The sequence below is a fragment of the Camelus bactrianus genome, chromosome 8 (assembly GCF_048773025.1).
Source record: "Camelus bactrianus isolate YW-2024 breed Bactrian camel chromosome 8, ASM4877302v1, whole genome shotgun sequence".
In the NCBI taxonomy this organism is placed as follows: domain Eukaryota; kingdom Metazoa; phylum Chordata; class Mammalia; order Artiodactyla; family Camelidae; genus Camelus; species Camelus bactrianus.
In genome coordinates this window covers 47,119,728-47,146,109 of record NC_133546.1, presented here as the reverse complement: position 1 = coordinate 47,146,109, position 26,382 = coordinate 47,119,728, and the positions used below count along the sequence as shown (strand labels likewise).

The 26,382-nt window shown below is 44.1% G+C and overlaps 1 protein-coding gene across 5 annotated transcripts in view; it reads left to right on the top strand.

Moving 5' to 3' along the window:
- Positions 1-20,327, top strand: part of PRDM1 (PR/SET domain 1) — a 60,383-nt gene extending 40,056 nt beyond the window's left edge. For all 5 annotated transcript variants that reach the window (XM_074368569.1, XM_074368568.1, XM_074368570.1 and 2 more), the window contains 6 exons: positions 5-244; positions 6,640-6,759; positions 10,161-10,413; positions 15,291-16,399; positions 16,884-17,012; positions 17,314-20,327. In XM_074368569.1, coding sequence (XP_074224670.1) covers positions 5-244; positions 6,640-6,759; positions 10,161-10,413; positions 15,291-16,399; positions 16,884-17,012; positions 17,314-17,886 — 2,424 coding nt within the window. In that variant the 3' untranslated portion in view covers positions 17,887-20,327. The remainder of the gene's footprint in view (positions 1-4; positions 245-6,639; positions 6,760-10,160; positions 10,414-15,290; positions 16,400-16,883; positions 17,013-17,313) is intronic.
- Positions 20,328-26,382: the final 6,055 nt, after the last annotated feature.

Genomic DNA, 26,382 nt, shown 5'->3' with positions numbered 1-26,382 from the left:
CCAGGCTGCCCCCAAGTGTAGCTCCAGTGCTGTGAAGTTTCCAGGGTTGGCAGAGGGGACCATGAAAATGGACATGGAGGACACGGATATGACTCTTTGGACAGAGGCTGAGTTTGAGGAGAAGTGTACATACATTGTCAACGACCACCCCTGGGATTCTGGTGCCGATGGAGGGACTTCGGTTCAGGCAGAGGCATCCTTACCAAGGAATCTGCTTTTCAAATATGCCACCAACAGCAAAGAGGTAAGCCTCTGGTTTCTTGCCGAAGAAGATTGGCACCTGGCTCCAAATCTCCCTGCTTGCCCTTGAGGTCTCGTATATCTGTGAGGATCTGTAAGTATCAGTAAATAATTTATCACTTAATTCACTTCTTTCATTGCTCTCTCTTGCCCTAAGTCCGTCCCTTCTCATTTCCTCCTGCTCTCAACTGTTCCTTACTAATTAGTAAACAGTTCAATCTTTTGGCAAGCTGACCTGTCTTGGAAAAGCTGAATGGCAACATGGGGTGAGCAAAATTGTCAGCAGCTTCCAGAAAGTTTCTGGCCACTTGGGACTCACTGGCTCAACAGCTTTTGAGGGAGAAAACTTTTTCTTTGGAAAAATGTGTTTCATGTGTCTTTTGTCTCCTCTTGGTCACGAGATGGCTTTATTCTTTTTTTAACGAGCCAGCTTTATTAGCTGGGTTTCTAAAATTATTCTCAAAACTTTGACGTGTTTATGAACTGAAGTGATGGTATAAACGGAGAAGAAGTTCATGTAAAAGTGTCCTCTGTTCGGATGACTTCAGAGCTAACCACTGTTTATCTGGGGCAGCTCCTTTGCTCTGGCTGGGCTGGCAGGCCGATTCCTTTTTGGCCTCTGAAGTGGGTACACTCTTTGTTGTTTCAAAGGGGCTGAAAACCCAAACTTGGAATGAGCAAAGGATTGGTGTTTACCTTTTTATATAATGATGATAGCTAGGCGTGATGTTGAGCTGTGAAATAACTTTCAGAACCACCTCCTGTTTTGAGAATGCAGCTGCTGCAGTTGCTCTGATTGGTCTAATGCCAGGCTGAGTTGAAGGAATCGACCCCTCCAGAGACTTCCCACCACCACCATTCCCACAGGTCACTGTTCAGTTCTGTCACTGCCTTCAGAAAGTAGTGACAAGGGGATCATTTGCTGTAGGAATCCAGTATTCGGAACTGGGGCTATTCATTACAGACATGTCAGATCACTTTCCTTCTTCCCTAAGGGACAGCATTTGAAGGAGTCAGAGTCTGTTTGGGAAATACTTTGTCTCTTTCCTGTTTGTGTGTCTGAGTTCAGTGTTTTGGGGGAGGGGGTGACATAGCTGTCGAAAATTAATAGAGCGACTCTGCTTTGCGTTTCATTAAAGCTCAACCTTTTTGTTTCTTTTTTTTTCCTGCTGGGAGAGAGGAGGCTGATTTCATAAAAAACAATATTTAAATTGTATATGAATGTTACCAAAAATGTCACCCCAGAAGTCGGCCTTGATTATACTCCTCTCTAGAAAATCTCAGTCTGTGGCCTATGGAATGTGTTTGGGTGTTGAAGGTTTGGCTGTGGCTTTCAAGTTGTACTTTTTTCCCCATATCAAATTTGACCAACTATTGGTCTGTTCCCAGCTTTTTTTTTTTTTTTTTTTTTTTTTTTTTTTGAGCTGTGTTGCCCTGTCCAGTCCCCAGGACTGAAATAAAGACCTCGATTCTGTGGTCATCTTTACCTTTTTAGTTCTGTCCTGTTCTTACCCTCAGTTCAGCTCTTAGCCGAAGTTTCTCAGTTTTCATCATTCTACTTCAAACCGTAGCTAAGTGAAATACTGCCCTTCGATCACTAGTCCAAGGTTCAGGCAGATAGTCACTTAAGGTGTCTAGTGAGAGCCAGAGCCAGGACTTGGAGCAGAGTTCCTCTGACTTCCCTAACCAGCGCTTCTTGATTATGCTACACTGGCCCCTCTTGGTGTCACTGTGGTTTTATTTATCCTCTTCACATATTTCAGACCGATCCCTTATTAAGACTGCTTGGCGTTTTTTCTGTGAGTGTGTACCTCTCTATTTCAGTATGTTCAGCCCCCAAAAAGCACACAGTGCCTGTGTTCCTAAGGAGGGTCCTTTAAAACAAACGTAATAAGACACCAGGGCTCTCTCATTCTATTTTCCTGTATTTATTTAACTGAGACACTTGATCCTCAGCCCCTAATCATAAAAGCAACCAGGAAACCAACTTAACGTGTAACACTGGCTTCAGCTCACTCTGGAGTGTGTACCGGTTTTTCTATTTCTCCCTCCTTCCTTTTTGCACTTGGGGAAAGGACAGCTCCCTCCAGGTGGTGAAAGAGAACCATGGAATTGAGCCACTGAGGGTATGAGAGCTGCAAACCAGTTCTAGGACAGAAAAGCCTTCAGGATGGATGAAATGTTTATATTGTCATTATTCGGTTAGTTCTTTCAGTCCCAGGAGCTGAGCTGTGGAAAGAGGGAAAAAGCCTTTGTACGTGTAGTTTTTATCTGACTGATTTATCTTCCCCTTCTTTAAATGTTTTCATTTAAGTAGCAGAAGATGTTACATTATGTACTGTTCTGCTGACATCCTGGGGATTTTTTTTTTTTAGCAAGACCCTTTTTCACTATGAATTTGTGCTATGTGTCAGCACCTTTTTTTTTTTTTTTTTGGTTTAAAAACAAAACATACAAACCGTATTTCTGATCTCGACCCTCATTTTTAGGTTTGCTTTAGAATCATTCTGTACCTTTAATGAGGCTGTTCTTACTTCCTATTTCCAGAACTCAAACCAAATATAGACAGACTATTCAAAAAACTTTTAAAGCATTTTTAACTGCTGGGTTATTCATCTAGGGGGATTTTCCCCTTGTCCTCTTGAAATAATCTTCTGTGAACACTTGAATACAGAAAGATCAATTTAAACATTTCGGTTCGAGAGGCAGTGGCCTGCACTGAGCTTGCTTGCGTCGAAGAGGCGCTGTGGCTCTGAGTCTGACCTCCAAGAGTCTGTGGTGATAAACATCAGGCCAATGTTGGAGACGCAGTGTCCATTTTGATTTAAGTCCATTATTAACTCAAGCCATCTGTAAAAAGTATCTCATCATAACATGCAATTCCCCCTTCTTACTGCCTTTTATTGTGGAGACAGTGGTACTGAGGCATTGCCACGTTTCCTTTAATATAAAGATAATTAAGAAGGAAGCCTTCCAGAAACATCTTTATCCACTCCACCCCCTTTTTTCAAAAATGGGGTGAAGTACAGGTTGAAGTCTTGGTCCACTGCAGAGCCCCAGTCATCTCAATGCAAATATCCTTGACTCAAAATAGAATTTTAATCGAATGAGTCATTTTTAAGAGGGAGGTAGGTGAGGGTTCAGGGAGGGGAAGAGATAGCTAGTAATTAAAATGATTTTAATATAATTTGGGGTGAGGATGCTCATACCATAGTTAGGCCTGAATGATGTTTCTGCTTAAAACCCACTGCTATGCATGTGTACTTGTATATTCCCTGAAGGGAAAATTTGCTTTAACAAAAAAAAGGGTTTATTCTCTTTGCTATAGACTTTCATTCAGCATCCCCACTCAACCCATACTAAGTTGTGACGGCTTCATTTGGTAAAATGGAAAACAAGCCCTGTTTTTTGTCTGCAAGCCCTGGACATCAGGGTGTGTTCTGTAACTGAAGCCACTGACAGACAGATCTGCCCAAGTGGTGAAAGGTTTGGCCTTGTGCAGAACACACACCGTAGCAGAGCTTCGGGGCGAGGAAGTGTCGCGGCCAGTGTCTTCTCGCTGGTAGGTTTATGGATGGCACAGCAGCCTGGTCCCAGCAGTAATTCTTTAGGACCCTGGTCAGTTCCAGTGAAGTTTCCTTCCTAAGCTAGGTGAACACATTCTTAATTAGTCTTTTTAGCTCTGTGAAATTCAAGGCACACACTAGGTTCCCCTGTATCATGTGCTTGCTCCAAGGATAGAATGTTGTTGGCTAAGACTGACACCTGGCTCTTTCCAGGGCCAGAGGGAGAAGTACGACTTGGTCTCCCACTTCCCATTAAAAAACTACCCTAGTTCCAGTTACCTGGCTGAGCACTGGAATCTTAAGAGTTGCAGCTCTCATGTCCTCTTTGGATAATGTCTTAGATGGGAATTTGAGATGAAGGTGCTGATTGTGTGTTAGAGTGCTGGACTGGGAATGGATAGTGATGGTTTATAAGCCACATGGTTCCTTCCAACCTTGAGATTCTATGATTTTGTGTCTCTATCCACATGTGTGAGTTTATATATACGCAAAGCTCTCTGCATAACAGAACTTAAAATATTAGTGTTCTGTCTCACTTGTAAGATAAGCTAATACTGAGGCTCTTTTTATTTGTCTCAGGCTCGAGGACTTTCCTAGACCTCCCTTTCGTAACAGACCCTCCTCTTTTTAATTGTTCTCCTGTCTTGCTTGCCGAGTTGCATTTGTAAGGTTGTAGATGGCAAGAGCTGCTTTCGGTACTGCCTTAGCGCTTCCCCAATGACTTGCCTATGGCTGTGCTCAAAGATGTTGGAGTGGCTTATATCTTCTGCAAATTCCCTTGTAGGAACAAGATTCTGGTTGATGTCTTTTGGACCATGAGAGAATGTTGTGTTTTCTTAGTGTTAAGGTTGGTAGCTGAATACCACGAGGCCCATTGGTTAAAAGAAAGGCAACTGAGAAGAAAAACCCTGACCTCAATGTAACGCCGCTCGCTGGTAATCAGGCTCTCTCTCCCAAGACACTGTCTGCAAGAGACTATAATTTAAAACAAAGTTGATGAACCAGTTGAGTACCTTGCTTAAAATTACTGCTTTAATGTGGATATGTTGAAAATATCAACTGCTCATTATTGGTTCACCAGCAAATGACATTATTTGTTTTTCCTGTTTGTCATTTTAACATTATAGAATAATCACTCAGAGGTGAATGCCAAATGATTTGTGTGTCACAGAAGCCAATTCCATGAATTTTTCAAATTAATTAGGTTCAATAATGTGTCATAAACAATGAGCCTCTGGGTAATAAGTCTACTTAAAGCTTTAGTAAGTATTTTTATCTCAAGACTGTTCCGAAGTCCTCCTGTCCCCCATAGTTGAAGGGCCGACAATACCAATAAGGACAAACTGTTATTGAAAGGGCAGATAGATGTAAATGAAGGCAGAGGAGGAGGATGAAATGAACATCTGCTCTTTTCAGCTCTCTGCCAGAAATTCATAAAGAACCAAAAATAACACTCTAGCTCACCAACCTTGTTTCAACTTGTGTTAGATAGAGGAAATTTTCTTTTTTTCTGTTTTTCCAGTCTGGGTATGCTCCATTGGCTTGTATATTGAATATTAATTCTTTTAAATCATTGGCTGATAAGTCATGTACAGGAGAAAGACTGATCTGTCACAAGCATGCAGGTGTGTTAATTCCATGTCCATTTAGACAGAGGTTTCAACTCTTGGTGAGATTTACTGAGGTCTCAGTGTCTATCATATCCACAGTCTTTGCTTTCCACAGTGAACATTTTTTGATTCGTGTATTTGGGCCTATCATTTCAGTTATATAAGAGCCACCAGGGATAATAAAAACTGGAAATAAATATGTTTTACCTCCCCTCTTGGTCCATTTCAGTAAGGTGTTCAGTGATTTGTAGGTGGTTTGGGGTAAAAAGAAAATAAAAATGGGAAAGTGAGTGAATAAAAACCAAAACAAAATGAACTGTAAAATGTTGTAAAAAGACCGTTACAGAGGAGTTCTTTTGAATGGTGATGAATTGCTTCCTGATTGCTGCTGGTGATTTTTTTTTCCCCACCTCCCCCCCCAGAAAGAAATTTACGATCAAGGAGGAACTGGTATAGTTAACGGGTTTCTTTAGCAAGGCCCTACAAAGTCAAAATGTGTGATACATCCAGTTTGAGAAGGTCATTTCCTCAGATCTTAGAACCCACAGCTCTCCTCGGCATAAATTCCATTTCAGAGGAAGACTTTTGACCACTTCTGAGCAGAAGATGCTAGAGAAGAACCAAGTCGCTTAAAGGAACTTTCTTCTGTTAAGGAGAACCTACAAGTTATGAAGAAGAAGAAGGAAAAAAAAACCTCATCTGAAATGAAAAAAATATAATGTGTTTTGTTTATGGTTCCTCAGGCCTTTGTGGAACAACCAAAGAACATTATTTTGGTTTCTGAGGTTAAAACTATTTTATTCCCCTTAAACACACTGTGTTTATGGTTTGAGGGAGAAGAAGAAATAGGAAACTAGGAGCAGGCTGAAATGGTCTAACCTTGCTGCAGGATCCGAATCTCATTCATACAAAATAGAATGGTTACCTTCTCTGTTCTTCTAGCATAAAAAGTATTAATAAAAATAAAGGACTCTGTGTCCCCAGAAAATTAGACTGTTTCATATTTGGTTGCATATTGACTTATGATCTAGGAGTTTAACAGATGATCTTCCCCCAAAGTAAAGCTCTTTGTTGATTACGTAGGCACCATCAATGACCGCGCTCCTTAGTATAACTTTGCCACTGTTGGTTGTATTACCATTTGACCATTCAATTCACTGAAATGAAAAGATCGATTAATACTTTACAGCTGCACTCATTGTTTCATGTTTTACCCTCTTTAGGTTATTGGGGTGGTGAGTAAAGAATACATACCAAAGGGAACACGTTTTGGACCTCTAATAGGTGAAATCTACACCAATGATACAGTTCCCAAGAACGCCAACAGGCAATATTTTTGGCGGGTAAGTACGGAAATTTTTCCAGACTCGTTAAGTATTAGGGGGAAAAAATGAAACTAAAATTGCTGGGTCACTTCCTTTTTCGACCTGTCCTTGGGCTCGCCACAAGTATTTAGGGTCCCCATGGACATGGAATTCTAAGCAAGGGTGATGAAACTGGTTAAATGTTTGGCCTGGGAAACAAAGCCTGGAGGTGGTCAGGGATGAAGCTCTGGTCTACACGTGAATCTTAATTTTTGCAATTCATTAGAGCTTTGTGATGAAAGGAAACAGTTTGCCGCTTGCTTCAAGGGTAAGTTCATTTGCATCTCTGTGCAAGGAAGTAGTAATGAGTCACCAAGCCTTAGATTTCACCCCTTCTTGATTTCTTGCTGAGTTAACTTTAATTGAATGGAAGAGTAATCATAAATGAATTACCTTGAAAATAAATGCCATTAGGAAGGATAGGTGGAAGAAGGTGCTCAGGGAATGGAGATGGACCACAAGACTAGTCCTGTTTAAATATATCTGTACCATAAAACTACTGGATCTGACAGTACAGAGATTACTCCCATCGCATAAGGAAAATACTTACAATTATTCAAGATGATGAACTTTCCCATAGCATCCAATCAGAGTCTGGCCAATACAATTTCCTTTGGAATATATCACGGTCAGAAAGGACCTCACAGGTGAACTAATTAGAAGGAATCCTTGAGTAAAAGACCCTGGATCAGGATGAACAAAGGAAAAATTGGACTGCTTTCCATTTCCCATAGATTTTTCTGGGATACTTGGTTTCCTCAATTAGAAAATAGAGATGTGTTACTAAATTTAAAAGCAATTTTTTATACATACTTACATAAAATGTACATGCTTACTGGGAAACCATTGTTTCAATTCTTTTAGAAAACAGCTGCATGGCAACAACAAAAATTGTATTAAGCTTACTTTGGCCGGTATTTACCTAGAGTGCTTACATCTTTTGGACAAGTATCTTTATAAAAGACTTATATTTGGAGATTACTCAGACATTGTTCCTAAGAAACAAGCTTTTTTTTTAAAATCCAAGAAGTTCTGTGCTTTTAGAAATTTATTTTACTATTTCTCCAAAAAAGAGAGCACTGAGAATTGTTCAATAAGAATTGTGTACTCCCAATTTTTATTTAATAATTACTCATGCTTAAAATATATTTAGTACATCGACTAGTAATGGGCAAACTGTAAGTGAGTGCATTTTTGCTTTTAGTGCCAATAAAATCTTCTCAGAAGTGACCCAGAGAAGTGTGTACTTCTTGGAGTCGAAGGACTGAATTAAGACAATCCAGCATAAGTCTCGTTCAGCCATGATCCTTTTGACAAAAGACAAGAAATACTTAAGAACCTCCTCTCTCTGTCCCAGTTCCCTGGTTCATTGAAGATTCACTATAAGTAACTGAAATGCTTTCCTTGGGAGGATTTATTTGAATCCGTCTTTCACATGCAAAGGATATTGTAGGAGCTCACTTTCCACATGTTGTTAAACGCATCCTGATTTTGCTGGCAGGAATGGGAACATCTGTTGTGAGGAAAGAAAAAGTTTCATGCAAATTACACAGTCAAAGAAGAGAAGGGATGTTCAAGTTGAGAAACCAGTGACATTTCTTGTAACTGTGCTATGAGTCAGCACGTTTTTAATCTTCTTGATAATATATGGAAATGCACTGAGGGTGACAGGGAGCAGTGTTCATCTGACGTATCACTATTTTATTTTCTTGTGGGGGTGTGTGTATGTGTGTGTGTGTATGTGTGTGTGACTTCATGGCATCGACATTTCTGTTTTTAAATGAGGATACAGTAAATCATAGTCTGTGGAAGGCTGACTGGAATCTACACACTCGTAGCTTTAGAAAGCAGTTTCCGCCCAGCGAAGACTGCAAGAGCGCTGGAACCCCATGTTCCTGGAAGTTTGCACATCACAGTAAACAAACTTGAAAACCCCTCTTGATAGCAGAATTCACCCAGCCTTGTTCCATTTTCTCTTAACAAAACACACCGCAAAAGCTCTCACAAGCTGCTTTGATGAAGCCACATGTATTTCCCCCTTCACAATTTACAGGAAGTTACTCTTAAAAGAAAGTGATTCTGGTGTTTACTGCCCGTGTTAAAGGGACAGAGTTCCTTTTTGTCTGTGATAACGTTTGAGCAAAATACAGAGACAATTCATAGCGTAACATAGTCGGTGACTAAGAACCAAGCAATAACCTGCTGTCCGGTCAGAGCAGAATTTCTGTAGGAACCATGCTGTCCTGCTTGGAGACCCCAAGTTGCAGATAATCAGGTACTCACTGTATGTGTGTAAGGACATTTCTTGAGTCTGAAGAAAAGGTGGGCACATCATAAAAAGAGGGAAAGAGAAACGTTCTGTGGAAGGCTAAGGAGTTTGTTTATAGTCCTTTCAGTGAGGATATGTATGTTTTAATTTTCCCTCTTCCTACCTCTGCCTTTTTACCTAGTGGCCTGGGGGCATCTGTTAACCAGAAGCAGCGTTACTACAGGGCAAACTTTGCATTCTTCGTACACATGCGTTGCCTTTAGAGAGCAACCTAGTTTCTTCCTGTTTTTCCAAAAACACAAACCCTGTGTCTCTGTGAGAGGTGCTGTAGCCAACCTCCTCACAGACAAGAGCGTTCTCTCTCCCCGCCTTTGGCTTGAAAGAAAAGGCGCAAGGCTGACCATGTTTATCAAGGGGAAAAGTGACTTCTCAGTAGACTGTCAGGTTCTGGCTGCTGTCCCGGCGTTCACTTTGTTATGGCAGGTAAAGTTCACCTTGGCCCCACCCAGCGTTTCCACAAAAAGGCAAGGTTCCAAGTATTCATATGAACAAGTGTTACTGCTGGACTTGGAGGCTTGGGGGTGGAGGATGTTTGCCTAGTTTAAGCCTTGGGCGGGGGTGTAGGAAACGGCGAGTACAGAGGCCATAGAAAAAGTCGAGAGACTCAGTTTGACGTACGCAGTCAGGCTGGTCTTCTACCCAGTGACTCAAGGCATTAAAAGTCAGCACAATCAGAAGTCGAAGTAGCAGCGTCGCCCGTGTGCCCTTCCCTGTGGTAGCAGAAGTAGGGCTCCGTGGCGGTTGCATCCGCCCAAGACAGCTCCTTAGACGAAAACTTTGTGTTTCATTCTTCTGTTATTTTCCCCCCAAACATGAAAAGACACTAAAACTGAAATGGAAAAGGTAACTGACAAAGTATGCCTTACCTGTTTCCGCCCTTACTTCTGCTGATTCAAGACAACTCCAGCTAAACTGATTTCCTTTTCTAACGAGGCCGTAGGGGACCAGCCATCACCCAGGGTACTGGCTGGGTTTGCTCTCAGAGGTGCCAGGGGAAGCCTTCTGTTGCTTGGGGGCTCTCTTTTCTACATCTGTCTTCTCTCTTGGACAGATCTATTGCGGAGGGGAGCTTCACCACTTCATCGACGGCTTTAATGAGGAGAAGAGTAACTGGCTACGTTATGTGAATCCAGCGCACTCGGCCCGGGAGCAGAACCTGGCTGCCTGTCAGAACGGCATGAACATCTATTTCTACACCATCAAGCCCATCCCTGCCAACCAGGAGCTGCTTGTGTGGTATTGCCGGGACTTTGCCGAAAGACTTCACCACCCTTATCCCGGAGAGCTGACAATGATGAATCTCAGTAAGTGGATTACAGAACCAAAAAAAATAAAAATGCCAGTAATGTCAGTTCTGCCCCTATACGCTAATAACATGTTGTTTAATTATATGGCTTCATCTGTTGGGCCAAGTAGGTGGCTTAAACTAGGGACTGGCAAGAGGAAAACAATTTTTTTTTAGTCTTTATTTCCTATAATGAGATGTGATCATTAAAAAAAAAAATACTAAGCTACTTTGAGTGTTCAGTTCAGAAAAGTTACAGGGAGAAATATACATCCAGTGCTAATCTATCAAAAAAAGGGGGCAGGTAGAATTCTATCATAGTAGGGATTGGTCCTGACGTACTGGGGATGCAAACATAGCTCCTTGTTTGTGGTCATTTGTCAGTGCCTAAAATGTGCATTGAAATATTGCAGAGAGGCACATTTGGTTATCAAGTTATGATCTGATGTGAAACATAAAAGGTGTTTCTAGAAAAACTTGGAGCTATAATTTTTCAAATCTTACTCGAGATAGATAACTAAAGATTTTATATCTTAGCTTCCTTCCATATGGTAAAAACCTAATTATCTGATCTCCTGATCAATATTACAGTAACCACCTATCACTGTAATCTCAACAAATTCTCAGTTCCTTAGGTTTATAAGCTTTTACTTTTTTATTTGGTTAAAGTTGCTGTCATGACCTCTCTGCAGAGGGCTACTTCATTTTCGTCATTCTCAAGTGATCTCTATGAATGATTGAAGATTTACCATAAAATTCCAACCTGTTGTAACTATGGTTGTGTATTCTCAGATTGCTAAGTGTTAAAGCAGCTTTTAAAACTAGCTCCTTTTGGCTTAAAAGCTTCGGCATCTAAATGCCGTAAGTTTTGTAACCTTTTGTTTTGATCTCATTTCCAACTCCAAGAGAAGTTGCAAGAATAGTACAAAGAATTTCCAGGGACCCTTTGCCCAGATTCATCGATCGTGGTTGATATGCTGTCCCTTTTGCTTTATCTGGAGGCTCAGTTGTGTTAGTTTACATTTCTGCCTTTGAGACATTTGGAATGAATGTTAATATTCACATACATTAGAATTTAACTTAAACTTTAGGACCAATTAGCAAACTAATTACTTATCCTAGTTGGGTATAATCCAACTCTATTTGGGGCACAACTCACACTGTCTGGTTTACTTGCTCTCCCTGTGATCTCAAGACTATTTGTAGTTTTCTGGAAAGTTGGGGCTATAAAGGCTTAAGGACCTCCACCATAAGGTTACCTTTAAATCTGTGTTTGTGGTACACACACACACACACACACACACACACACACACACAGGGCACCCTTGAGCTTCAGGAAGAAGTCTTGGGATGTTTAGAAACAAATTGGCCTCCAACATGAGCCTGGTGGGTATAATCAGGTCCTGACTGACGGTGGTGATTCTTTTCCCTTCATCTTTTCCGCACTCCCAAGAGTCTCCATCAAATCACTAGTGCCAACATCCCGGGAGCCTGACAGCTGTTTCACCCTCTGTAGGTGCCAGGCACAGTGCTCAGGGCCTGGTGGTAAAAGACAACTTCTTTTCAAGCACAATGACTCACAGGAAGATGTGCTGCTTCCTCCTGACTTTCTCAGCACAGCCAGTCACTGCCTCTTGAGGGTCTCCTTACATTCCTTGAGTTTAATCATTCACTGATTCCGAGAAAGATTTTGACTTTGGGTGGGGGGGTGGGGGGGTGGGATCAGTAACTCCATTTGATTTGACCCACCCTGGTGACTTTGCACCAGCCACAAAGACGTTTTTCACATACGTCCCTCACCTCCTGCCAGTCAAAGAAAGGATTTAAAGGCTGTGCATTTTCCTGCTCCAATTAAAGGCTCTGCACAGTATTTTAAGATTCAAATTCTTATTCTTTGTGTTCAGAAGCAACTTTCATGCATACTCTGAAATGATATCTTTGTTCCCTCCAATATCCCTTCCTGTGGATGCAGAATTTTTTCTAAAATGGTGATTAACCATTTTCAGTTACCCGTTCATTGTCCAGTTTTCACAGTAAAGAATGAGGATTAACAATAACCAGTCACACTAAGCCAAGACTCCTGCTCCGATTGTGAAACCAGCTGTCTTAGGTGTGGTAACTGATGATTGAGACGTTGATCAGGAAAATTTCCACTATTTCATCAGGCCTCATAGGTAGATTGTGTCTTCAAATGAGTTGTGTTGGGATCCATGCTTTAAGCACAAGAGAGACCTGTGTCATAATCTCGGTGAGGACTTTGAAAGGACAGCAGTGGTTCAATTGGTAGAGTTTTGAGGAGAAGAGATTCAAAGAAAATGGAGGTAAAGAAAAATAAGTCGCCAGAAATCACAAACAGGCATTTTTTAAAAATCAAAGAAAAGGAGTAGGGACTATTAGGTTTAACTCCTAACCCCTCCCAAGTTTTTCGGTCTTTTTTTTTTTTCTATCTATCTAACTAACCCATCTAGAAAATAGTTGACCAAATTGTAGACTTTTAAATGTTAATCTGCTTTCTCAGTTTCAGTTGAAAACAGACTTTGTTTTGCCTACTGCAGAACTTCTAGGTTCTTTCTTGTAGTCTTGGGGGTTCTTATTATAGATCGAAAATGTGAGTCGGCATAATTAAGCCATTCAGAGCCTTCAGAAGCAGTTCACTCTTGAAATGACTCCGTCCGCCTACAGCCATTTAAGATTTAAGAACAAAAACAGATCTTGATTTTCTTTTTCATGTTAACTCAAGCTGCTGCTGAGTGGGAGAGTCCGAAATGACACCGGCTCAACTGATTACTCAGCTGCTGAAGGATAAGTTTTTTTTAATGTACCTTCATAGAGACTCCATGTTCGCCACCTTGGAACCTCTGAGGGGGCCTGATTTTGCCCTCCGGATATTGTTTTGTCATAAGACATAAATGTATTTTTATGAAGGCATCTGAGTCATCAAACATTTACTGTGGATTTATTATATGCTAGGCACCCTGCAGTCAGTACTTTGCATAGAAAATAATAAATTCCGACTTTCTTGTTTGTTGGCCCCATCGTTAGCTTTGTTTCAGGTCAGTAATCGAATTATTGAGGTGCTTTGTAAGAGGGACGGTGCTGTGGGCTTACTTAAACTTCTTGCTAATGGCTCTAACTTACTGAATTTTCAAACCAAGACAGTGTTGAAGCCACTGAAAAAAATTGAGATTCAGATGTCATTTGCCACATAAAAATGGCAGAAAGTTGTGACGGTGAAGTTTCTGTATTTTCATCTTATTAGGGCGACATCTTTTATTTTTAATGTGGGCTGATGCAGATGCCTCCAAGTCATTCTTTTTCACCTCAGAATTCCTTCCTGTGGCTGTGAGATGCCTTGCCTGTCAGCTTTCCAATTTAGTTGTCTCTCTCCCCTTACCATTTCAGCTTTAAAAAACAAAAGTGACAATTTGAACTTCCTGCCTGCTGAGCCTCACTGAAAGACTGATATTGGCCTGATAAGGGGATATTTATTTGGCTTAGTGGCTTCAGAAATCCCTCTCCCTCAACAAGCTTTCCATCACTGCCCCATCAGCGTCTTCCCTGATAGCGTCTAGGCTGTGTTTACTCTGGGGCTGTGGGCTCACCCGGGAGGAACTGATAACAAGCAGCAGAGATAACATTCTCTGAGGGGCTCTCAAACTGGAATCGAATCCCTCAAGCTTGTCAGCCTAGAGAATGGATTTGAAGAGTTCGGAATCTGGAGTTCCACAGAGTTCATTTCTAGAGCTATCAGATAGCAAGCCTGGAGTTCTTGGTTCAGTCAAACGGGGACTTTTTTTTTTTAAGACAATGTATGATACTTTTACAGAGGCTTCAGCCTGATCCCCCCACGCTGTCCTCTTCTAACACCGAGGCCGAGAGCTCTCCTGCCTCTGGACACCGAGGCCTTTAACCTGTGCCTACGCCTCGGGCAGGTGTTCAGGCTGGAGTGATTGACCTCCAACAGCCAGAGCTCCAGCGTAGCAGCATATATTTTACTTTTGGTTTCCAAGGAAGCCTGGGCAGGGAGTTTTGGGTTTTCCCGAAGGCATCATTTGCTCTGTGTGTTTGGAGGGGCAGGGCTGGTGATGGCCTGGAGAGCCCGGAACTGTCCTCTTATTGCTGCTGCTCTTAAACGGTGTATTTACCAAGTAATAATATGCCGTCTTTGGGAATAAATGCTTTCATCTTCATTGCCTGTTTTCTTTGGTGCTCTAAGTAATTGAACTGGCTCAGGAAGTGCCTGTTGTGGTTTGGCAGAGATCACGATGTCACGCCTTGTGATTCCAGGGGACAGCATTACTGGGAGCCTGGTTAGACCAGAGAGAGCCTTGGTGACATTCTGGTGGTGTCAGCAAATTGAGGGGAGGGGGTGGCATCACCATGCTGATCTGTCTGTTTGGCAGAGGCAGTTTGAACCGACTTTTATCAAATTCGTATTAAACAAGAATCGAGGCGAAAATTGATGACTGCTTATTACTTGAAATGAGTTAATCTTTCACATCTAGTTCCAGGGTGTGTTGATTTCCTTTAGGTGAACTGTGAACGTTGAAAATGACTTTTATTAACCCAAAACACCCCCCACCCAATCTTTTTCCACCCCGTTTTCATGGAGGCGCTCCTTTACTAAGTCGAACAGAACTTTTCTAGCATGAGGTTTTCACCAGTGGAAACAAAATAATCTAAACGGTGCTCTTGGTTTGATCGATGCGGCCAGTGACCCGGTTTTGTTGAGGAGGAACGGCAGCGGCCTGAGCCTCTAGAATGAGTGGGTGTTGAGATGCCAGGTGTCCCTCTTGGGGCAGCTGGGGCTCAGGTTTGCTCAAGGAGAGAGCAACTTGGGCAAGGTCGCTTCGATTTTCTGTCTCCCTCTGAGTAATCGCCCTTTCTTTCTTTCAGCGCAAACCCAGAGCCATCCAAAGCAGCAGAGCACTGAGAAACATGATCTTTGCCCAAAGAATGGCCCAAAGAGAGAGTACAGTGTGAAAGAAATCCTCAAGTTGGACTCCCACCCCTACAAAGGAAAGGACTTACACCGTTCCAACATTTCACTCCTCACTTCAGAAAAGGACACGGAGGACTACAGAAAAAACAGGAGCCCCGAAATGCCCTTCTACCCTCGGGTGGTGTACCCGATCCGGGCCCCTCTCCCGGAAGACTTTTTGAAAGCTTCCCTGGCCTACGGGATGGAGAGGCCGACTTACATCACTCAGTCCCCCATCCCGTCCTCCACGACGCCCAGCCCCTCGGCGCGCAGCAGCCCGGATCGGAGCCTCCAGAGCGCCAGCCCTCACAGCAGCCCTGGGAACACGGTGTCGCCCCTGGCTCCCGGCTCCCAGGAGCACCGGGACTCCTACGCCTACTTGAACGCTCCCTACGGCCCCGAAGGGCTAGGCTCCTACCCGGGATACGCGCCGCCCTCGCACCTCCAGCCAGCCTTCGTCCCCTCCTACAACGCGCACTACCCCAAGTTCCTCCTGCCCCCCTACGGCATGCACTGCAACAGCCTGGGCGCCGTGGGCAACATCAACGGCGGCATCAACAACTTCGGCCTCTTCCCGAGGCTCTATCCCGTGTACAGCAGCCTCCTGGGCGGAGGCGGCCTGCCTCCCCCGCTGCTGGCGCCGGCCTCCCTCCCCAGCTCGCTGCCCTCAGAAGGGGCGCGCCGGCTGCTGCCGGAGCATCCCCGGGAGGTGCTGGTGCCGGCGCCGCACAGTGCCTTCTCCCTCCCCGGGGCGGCTGCCAGCCTGAAGGACAAGGCCTGCAGTCCCACCAGCGGATCCCCGACGGCCGGCACTGCCGCCTCGGCCGAGCACGTGGTGCAGCCCAAAGCTACCTCAGCTGCCATGGCCACGCCCGGTGGCGACGAGGCCGTGAATCTCATCAAGAACAAAAGGAGCATGACCGGCTACAAGACGCTCCCCTACCCCCTGAAGAAGCAGAACGGCAAGATTAAGTATGAATGCAACGTTTGCGCCAAGACTTTCGGCCAGCTCTCAAATCTGAAGGTAGGCACCGCCCCCCTCCCCGAGCGGGCCGTCTGATTGTCGCCAGAGTCTGTCGGGGGATGGGGGGCGGACCACCGCGTTGGTATCGACTTGGCTTCCCACAGGTTGCAAATTGCGATTTCCCCAGTCCCCCAGCCTGAGATCTGGGCTGGCCATGGTCCTGTGCGGGTTTGACTTTGCTTTTGCCGCTCCGGCTGTATGGCTTTGGATAAATTACTTCTCCTCTCCTGAGTGTCCTGAGTAATAAAAAGGTGGGGTTGGGGTTGGAAGATCAGGTTCAAGGCCCTGCTTAGCCTGGGACTTTTGTTCCTTTAGCTCAAACACAACAGGATGTTCTGAAAACACTGGGGTCTGATTTATTCTGTTTAAGACTTTGGATGCTTTTCCTAAGAGGTTTGCATCATTAGTGCCTGGGTCCTTGAGCAGGAATGTTGGGTTTTGCAGCTGAGTAAGGGCAGAGTTAACTTGTGTGGCTTCTCCCCAGGTCCACCTCAGAGTGCACAGTGGAGAACGGCCTTTCAAATGCCAGACTTGCAACAAGGGCTTCACCCAGCTCGCCCACCTGCAGAAACACTACCTGGTACACACGGGAGAAAAGCCACACGAATGCCAGGTGGGCAGTATGTTCTGGGTAGAGCTTTTGACCTTTGTAGACAGTGTCTCAGGCATCGCCCTCCCATGTCCCACAGCCTGTAGTTTAAACCAGCCCAGGAATTCTGCCTGCCTTGGGCAGCCCGCTTCCAGTGGGTGGAAATTGGAAGGGGAAGTAAACACCACCCATGCGCCAGGGCCACGGGGAGTTTTCTTGCCTCCCTGGTTGCTGGGCGTGGGTTGTCAGCCTGCCCCTCCCATTGGCAGCCCTTAACCTTCTGGCCTCCCCGCCTCCCCTCTCCGCCCTCTTCCCCGCACTGCAGGTTTGCCACAAGCGATTCAGCAGCACCAGCAATCTCAAGACCCACTTGCGACTCCACTCGGGAGAGAAACCTTACCAGTGCAAGGTATGTCCTGCCAAGTTCACCCAGTTTGTGCACCTGAAACTCCACAAGCGCCTCCACACCCGGGAGCGGCCCCACAAATGTGCCCAGTGCCACAAGAGCTACATCCATCTCTGCAGCCTCAAGGTCCACCTGAAGGGGCACTGTCCCATGGCCCCAGCCACTGGGCTGCCCCTGGATGACCTGACCCGAATCAACGAAGAGATCGAGAAGTTCGACATCAGCGACAATGCGGACCGGCTGGAGGACATGGAGGACACCGTCGATGTGGCCTCCGTGGTGGAGAAGGAAATTCTGGCTGTGGTCAGAAAAGAGAAGGAAGAAACTGGCCTGAAAATGTCTTTGCAAAGAAACCTGGGGAACGGACTGCTCTCAGGGTGTAGCCTTTATGAGTCCACTGACCCGTCCCTCCTGAAGTTGCCTCCCAGCAACCCACTACCTCTGGGACCTGTGAAGGTCAAACAAGAAACAGTCGAACCAGTGGATCCTTAAGATTTTCAGAAAACAAAAGGTGTTTGGTTTTGTGTCTTAACTTATGACTGGGCGAGTCAGGGTGCCTGTAGCAAATGCTTGTATATAATTCCAGTTCCACAAAGCTCTCCTGATGGCAGGTGGGTCCCCTCACCTCTCTGGAATTAAAGAAGGAACTCCAAAGTTACCGAAATCTCAGGGCATAAATCAGGCAAAGACAATATATATACACATTATATATACTTAATTACACCCTCATCTATATATTTGAACCTGTGTATTTTGAGCATTTGTGTGAATATGTTTGCCTAGCCTTCCCGTTGCTAAGACTATTGCCGTAATTATTTTTTCAGTGATAATCCTTCATAATTTATTATACAATTTATCATTCAAAAAGCAATAATTAAAAAAAGAGTTTACAATGACTGGAAGAATTCCTTGTAATTTGAGCTAAATGTTGTATTTTTGTCTGGTGGCCATTCTTTGTAGATAATTTCTGCACATCTGTGTTAAGGACCTACGATTTAGTCCACAAATTCATGGCTTCAGTCAACCTCCCTCTATAAGAATGGTTGGCAAATGAGGTTTTGGTATTGCCGGAGTTAGGCAGTTGATGTGTTAATTCATAGGATTGTGTCATTTGAACAGCATTGTATAACTTGGGGGTATGTGTGCAGAATTACTCAGTAATAACTTCAGTAGCAGAAATAAGAAAGGGAATCTTGTGTATTTCTGTAGATCGTTCAGATTTTTCCCCCTAGCCACAGATTAATGAGAAAGGTGAGAAGAAGGTTTTGCCCATCTGTCTCCCTCCAGAAAAATAGGGTCACCCCACCCCCACAGTCATGTGACCATTCAGAGTGGCCACGAGCCTTTTGCATCTAATGTCTTATCTGAAAATGTGAAGAAGACAGTATGCCAAGTTTAGAACCACTGCAAAATGTTCCCAAAGCACAGGTGGTTTTGTATGTGTGAGGTCTGGGGGCAGGAGTCTGGGTGTTTTTGTTGTTGGTCTTTTTTTGTTGTTATGTCAAAATTGCACAAACCTGGTGCTCTAGCAGGAAGGATTTGAGTTAGATAGGCTCAGGCCACACTTTAAAAACCAAAAAAGAAAAGAAAAGAAAAAAAAACAACCAGAAAACGGGTATTCTCGTTATCTTAGGGTCAAAGCGGGTAATGAACATTCCTATCTCCAACACATCAATGGTATTTTTTTTCTGTGCAACTCAGATTTTCCTCAGTGTTCGTGTTTTTACAGTTTATGGTTAATTTAATTGCAGAAGAAAGGGCATTGCAAAGTTGTTCAACAACAATTACCTCATTGAGTGTGTCCAGTAGAGCAGGAAGTGATGGCTTCTCTCATGATTCGCAACTCTAGACGAGAAAGCAGAGTCAGAAAGACAGAATGTGTCCCATTGTGTCTTCTCCTCTGCTAAGCCCAAAGATGACACGTTGGCATTCAAGGTGTAGCGAAGAATGGTGTATATTTATAAATCTATTTATACCATTATACCATGTGTATATATAATATATTTATAACCACTTAAATTGTGAGCCAAACCATGTAAAAGATCCTACTTTTCCTAATGAAAAAAAAAAAAAAAACACCCTTTCTGAGACTTTGCTTAACTAGCACTCAACCTCACAATCAAATTGGTGAGCTTGGGCCCCCCCTCCTCCACTATTGGAAGAGACCCTAAAACCTTGGTGCAGAGATGGGGAGCACGTAACAACCAGGGAGAAAGAGAGATACCATTTTTTACTATGAAGGGCAATCTGAGATGCCTGTATTTTTGTTTTGCCTCATTGTCATGATGTGGTTACGTCCAAGTCCCGGAAATAAAAATCCCAGCACCACTGCAGCTTTTCTCTCTCGTCCTCTTCCTCCTTACTAAATAACTGGTGTATTGCCCATCAGTGAGGTTTATATATTCAGCATTTTGTTCCGTGGTAACTAATATCAACCTGCAGAAGAGAACAACAAATTTAGGATAAGCCAGGGAAACCCAAAAGCCTTACTGGTCTGTTCCTTTAATGAAACTGACAGTTCTTTATGTACCAGTGTTTGACAGACAGTCCTTAATTGTAGGTAAACCAAAGCATCACAGTCCAACATTGATACCAAATACTTTCTATTCCCAACAGCTCATTTGTTCTCTTTTTCCTTTTTGTGCTTCCTCATATGTGGGAATTTTTACTGAGACCTTCACAGTGGCTTGAGACTTTCTGATTCTCTTTACCATCTGACTTTCCCTCTGAGGCCTCTTACATGTGAATGTTGAGCCCACAATCAACAGTGGTTTTATTTTTTTTTTTCTTCTACTCAAAGTTAAAACTGACCAAAGTTATTGGCTTTTTACTTTGCTAAAACAACAAACTATCTTATGTTTACGAACTGGTTTACATTGTTATTTATGTGCAAATTGTCAAAATGTAAATTAAATATAAATATTCATGCTTTACCAATGCCTGTCTAGTGTCTTGAGTGAAGGGTGAGTGAGCAACATCTTAACCTTAATACTGTAAGTGTGGCCCCAGAACAGATTCGGAACACACTTGCCTGTCTCCTGTCCAAGTCCCTACCCCACCCTCCACTCCCTACAGCCATGATTCCCTAATTTCCCTACCTCCTTTGGTGATGACACTTGGGAGTGATTGGACAGTGTTGATCTCTTGTCTCTCTCATAATTCAACAGTGTAAGATTATTTTCTTTAATGATGAGCTATAAAAGTGCCCTCGAAGGAAAACATTTCAAGCATTAGCCAGTAAGCGAGGAAAGATTTGTTTGCTTTTGTTGGGCTTTTTTGTTCGTTTCACTTTGTTGATGGCATGGGGTGGTGGCGAGGTAAGGAAGACTTGGATCCATTCCAGAAACGCCATCCTAGCATCAATCCCGTGAACCTGTGTGGAGACCCAGCCAGCTCATGGGTGAGGGGCTCTGGGGAAGCCCTGGGAACCAGAGGAGCACTTTGCCCACTGGGGACGTCACTTTTGCTTCAGTAGTCGGCTCTGAGCATCCCACAGGGGATCAGGGCTTTTGTGCGTCTGCAGTCTTCCTGCCCAGCATCCCACAGTATTTTTTCCCTTCACACTTTCACTCAGGAAGTAGATTTGCTACTTGTGCATTTAAAGCAAATTTCTAGAAAGTTGCTGTTTTACCAGCCTCTTGGCATGGTTAGTATGAAGCCCAGGGATCATGGTGGCCTGGCCATGTGGTCCCAAGGGTCATATGGGGGGAATAGATCTATTGGCTTGTCCACTGATGGTCCAGGCACTAAGTTGTCTCCAGTCACAAACAAAAAGACATGAATTAATTTGAGTCTCATTTGGTAGACATGAATAGGAGAGATGCTTAATAGAAAAGTGCTAGTGCCCTCAAAGAAAAAAATCTAAAAGCCCTTTGCAAATGGTTTTCATGCTTGCCATTTCTTCCATTACCAAGTTCATGGTACCATGCGCATGCTAACTGCATATAAAGAAAAAAAATAATGCTCCTTACATTTGGACACTCAAAGCTACTCAATGCTTTTTAAAAATGTTTCTTCTTGATATTCACTTAAACATCTGTGCCAAGAACTTGAAATGCTGCCAACATTTAACTGTGGAGTTAAGAAAACCAGAACCCTATTGTCATAAACGTGCCAAATGGTGCCGGTTTCTCTACTAAATTCTACAGAACCATTGTGGTAATAATTTTTCAAAACAAAGCCCCAATCAGATCCAGAGTGTAACAGTTACTATCATAAATCATGGTTCTTTACTTGGCAAAGCATATCTTTTTTTCTTGAGAGTTATATATCTTGGGAACACTTGGTGGATGTAGCTGTTTAATGAAACATTACATGAAAACATAATACTCACTCTTAGCTCAAGTCTCCCCAGCCGACATCCACCCTATTGTATCGAGACTTCATGCAGCTGTTTGCAGGGCAAAGCAAAACTGTGAAGAAGCCATCTTTTTTTGAGTCTTTCCTTAAAATAAAAGCTCTGTTCAGAAATGATGCATTCAATTCACCACCATTAGAAAATAAACAGAATACACAATTTCCTGGGAGTTTACAAGCACACTAGTAAATTTTTTTCCCTTGGGGGACAGGAAACCAATTTAGGACCCATAAGTGTGTATGAGTGAGTTTATTCCTTAGTGTGGGAGTGTGTGTGTCTGTGTGTCTGTGTGTCTGTGTGTAAAGCTTTCTTTAAAAGAAGATAATGGGGAGAGGCCAGAGCAGAGCAATGAAAGTAATTAGAGGCACATGGTGGAGGATTTCTAACGTCAAACCAGGCCTCTAGGATAATGCGGTCTACAAAGGAAGGCTGTACCACAGAGAGTGGCAGCTGAAAACACTAATGAATAGGAGAGAAGTTACACAGAATGGGATCATGGACCCAATTTAGAAGACACTTCTATTTCCTTTATGAGACCAAAGATTTCCTTGTCCATAACACATCGATTTCATTATTAGCATTTGGCCAGAGGAAATCAGCTCATTCTGAGCGCTGGCTACCTCTTTGGAGTCCACTTCTGGGCAGACAGCAGCTGTAAGAACTGTTTCAAGACCCGGGAATAGGCCTCCCATCACATCCTTTCTGAAGCTTCAAGTCTTCAGGACCCCCAAGTTCATTTGCTCAAAGTACTCCTGACAGCTGCTCCTTAAATAAGTGAGATGTGATTTTAACCTCAATACAGCCTTAATCATGTCATTTAGGCCAAAAACACAGCAAGATTCCAAAAAGTTATTTTTAACCCCATTTATGCAAATACTCTCCAGGCCCAGTCTCACAGAATACCGTAAGCTACCCAGCCCTCTCCTGGTTTGCTCTTCCTTCCAGATTTGATACATAATGAACCAGAGCTGGCTATGTGCACATTTCCTTCTCTCTGAATTTAAGTTAGAAGTGTTACTTAGCATAAATGTGACAACAGTCCCCATATAGTTTCCTCCTGCCCCCATCAAGGAAGAAAAGGAACCGACAGGTGAAGGCCAATGGGTAATTTTGGTAAGACATTCTTCAGTGTGTTAACACAGGGGGGTGTTGTCATGAAATTGTGGCACAACTTCCCATCCTTGGGTCTCTGAAGGATTCATCTGTGGATTATGGCAACCAGCTGTTCTTCCCTGGGTGAGGCGCAGAGCAGAAGAAATGAAATTAAACCACAGCAGAAGGCACTTTGGCTAAAATGACAAAGACTAACACCCACCTTTTGAGTGGCTAACACCCTGGAGTCCTTACCATGAGCAGGAGGAAGTAGAGTCTCCTTCCTGGGAGGGCTTAGAGAGGAGCCTGCTTATTTGAAAGCACAGGATATGCAAGATGCCCTGGCAAGCGCTTCCCAGGTTTGTAACTCAAAGATTTCTATCAACCTTATAAATGATGGTGCCCCTGGGAACAAGCTAGAACTAAGGCTCTGGCAAAGAACGTAAGTTCCGTTAATGTTCCTGAGGCGTCCTATGAAACTATATATATATATAAAACTCTGTATGGAAGACAGATCTGGAGAGCTTGTCTAATTCTGAGGAAGAGTCCATAGTTCCGTGAAATGAATTGTGCTGTATATTCTGTAAAATATTGGAAAATGTATTCTCTGTCTGAGTTCTTCCCAGGGATTCTGAAAGGGAATGGAAAGGGAGACGTGGTACCACTATCACTGAGCGCCCGGCACTCCATGGAGCAACGTCCCGGCTGGCAGCCTTTCAGGGTAGTTATTCCTGGGGAAGAAAAGAGACCCTCTCCACCCTCCCTCCTTCCATCGGCAGGGCTTGAGAGCTGTTTTCTATCCACACAGGTAAAAGAAATGGGGCACACCCTTACCCCTTTCCATGGAACACTTTCTTGCCTCCCCAGTTTTAGTGCAAGTAACCTGAGAGTGATTTGCTGTGAGACTAACCATCTAAGGACCGCAAATGTGGTGATTTAAGTCCTTCTGTGCTCCCTGGGCCGGAGTCTAAAAGTACCCCAAGGAGGGAACTGAGATTCTGAGTTCTTATTCTGGTAGAAAGAGCAGTGAATCAGGGGTTTGGACTCCTGGTTTAACCCCTCATTTACCTGTGTGCTCGCAAGAAAGTCCTGGAACTTCCCTGGGTCTCAGTTTCCTGATCCATTAGAGTGGGGTGTTCCTGGGCTTTCTTTGTGCTCTTTCGGAAGCATTACATCTCTTAATATGCTATGATTCCTTCGTTTTCTCTTTATTTTCTTTTGGTTTGTGTTTCTTGGAAATCTATTGCTATAGGCAGATATTTGTAATTTAGAGAGCAGATGTCAGAGAAAAATGGAAATGAGGGGTAGGCTTATACGGAAAAAAACTATTGTGGCTTCTTTTGGCACAAGAGAGTGGGCTCGCAAAGGTCCTGCTAATTTGTGAGAACCATGAACTTTCCCCAGGAATTAATATGCTCATCTGAAAGGAATCAAGATTCTTTTAGTGGAAATAGTGGGTTGTGCTTAAATCAAACCTCGGTTCAAATAAAGTACCGTGAATTCGAGGATGTTTAATTTAGTGGCTTTCAGTTTTTTCCTCTACATCTTTTTTTTTTCTTTAAAGCAAAGGCATACTTGTATGGAGACTAGAAAAGATTTCAGTTTATTGCCGCCAAAAAGGAAAGAGGGTCAAAAATATGGTAGTTCAAGGAGAGAATAAGAGCGCGATCAAGAGAGCCCAAGAAGACAGTGAAAGGAAGTGTTTTGGTTAGCAAGGATGGAGACCTCAATACGGCCCTAACGGTTCAACGTTTAAAAAAGGGAATAAAGAAAAATGAAGCAGAACGAGGGAGGAGGAGAGAGGGAAAGGTTAAGCCAAGACAGAAACTGTGAGTAGATAGATGTGAAAGGGGCTGAAAATAAGTGAAAAGTGAAAAATTGCTTTATGAATAAACCGTTAAAAAATAGTGAGTGAAAAAGCAATCGTGCTTCCAGTTATTACTGAATCACCAGCTCGCGGCAACCAGAGGCTGACCTGAGCCGCGACTCCAGGCTCAGCCTACATGCAGCAGTGGGTGCAGGGCTGCTCCTGTGGGCGGCCTCCGTTTTCTACTTGAGTGTCAGTTTCACTGTGATTACTCGCCGTCACAGACACATGTGGCCCATTTTACCGCCTTGAACACCAAAAACATGACTTGGTCATCTCTCTAACCTGCTGACACTACAAGGCAGGCGGGCGGTAGCCTCCCGCAGACACACAGGACCCAGGCCAGACAAGGAGCGAGGGCCAGGGAAGGTGAGCAGATCTTCTAAGGGAGGTTGATGGGGCCCGAAGGCTCAGCCTGCCTCTGCCTTTATCTGAAAATGAGAATGTGAGTTCATACTCTGGCCTCCTCATCATTCCTGATGGTGTGTCATGGCAGGGACCCGGTGGCCATTGGCGCAACGTCTTCTGTGCCAAGAGCCGACAGAAGACCCTTCTCGGGAGCGCATCAGGGCTCGCAAACAAAATGCCAATCATAGCAGCACCGCCTCCGCCCCCTGCCTACTTGAGGAAGCACTGGGAGCACTAGGAAGTGGACCCGCCCTCCGAGGCTCCCGGAAGAGTGAGGACGGAAGTGCTCACTCCCACCAGAAGGCAGGGCGTGAGGAAGGGCTGGGGCAAATGGCACAAGCTGTCTCCAAAGCTGCGGGTCGCCCCCTTTTCATTCCAAGTGTAGAACACACTTCTCTCTCTGAACTGCCCGCGTGCAGCTAACTTGTGATTCTCTGTTTCAACAGAAAGGTGATGGGAGATGGGTGGTCACACATTCCAAGATAATTTGCCTGCCAGGGCTTTACAGGTTGTTTCTGGTGGAGTCCAAGGAGGCAGGTGGCCCCCAGGGTTCTAGGGGCAGGGGGAAGTCAGCCCTGGGGAACATTTGACCCAAGTGTCCCATGGGGCAGCTGGCCCATGCACACAGCTGTCTGTACAAAGAATGAGGTCCAATTTTAATGAATCTGTTTCATTTTTAAGAACCAGGCTAAGACCGTAGCTCTGTACATCTGGCCTTGTGCTGATGGAAGGTTTCAGGCTCTCCTCCTTGAGTTTTTTTCATCTAGGAGGTAGGTAGCCATATGCTTTGGGCATCTCCAGCCAAGCAATGGGAATATCAAGGCATGCAAGATCAGGAGGGAGGCCCAAGCCACCTGACAAGTTCCGGCTGCACCTGGAAACTGAATCCAGCTTCCTGACTGCGCACCCTAAGTTAGCAGGTCAGACGATGCTGCTCTTCCTGAACGGGGCAGGGCCCACAGGAATGACTGATGCTGCTTGTGCTTAGGACCCGCTTGCCAAAACAGCAGGGTTTTATAGCATTAAATTACCGGTTTTTGCCTTGTCAGGCACTTGGCTCTGAATGAGTTCTGCAGACATTTCAGGAAAGCAAGGAGGAGACAGGGAGCCTGGGAGAACCGTGGCCTGCTACGGCCCAGCATTACTCTGAATCCATCCCAGCTCAACACAACCATTCATGTCTCTGAAGCCAAGCTCCATCCAGATGCCCCTCTCACTGAAAGGTTTTCATCATCCTGGGGTGGCCAGTTCCCCCTGCAAAGTG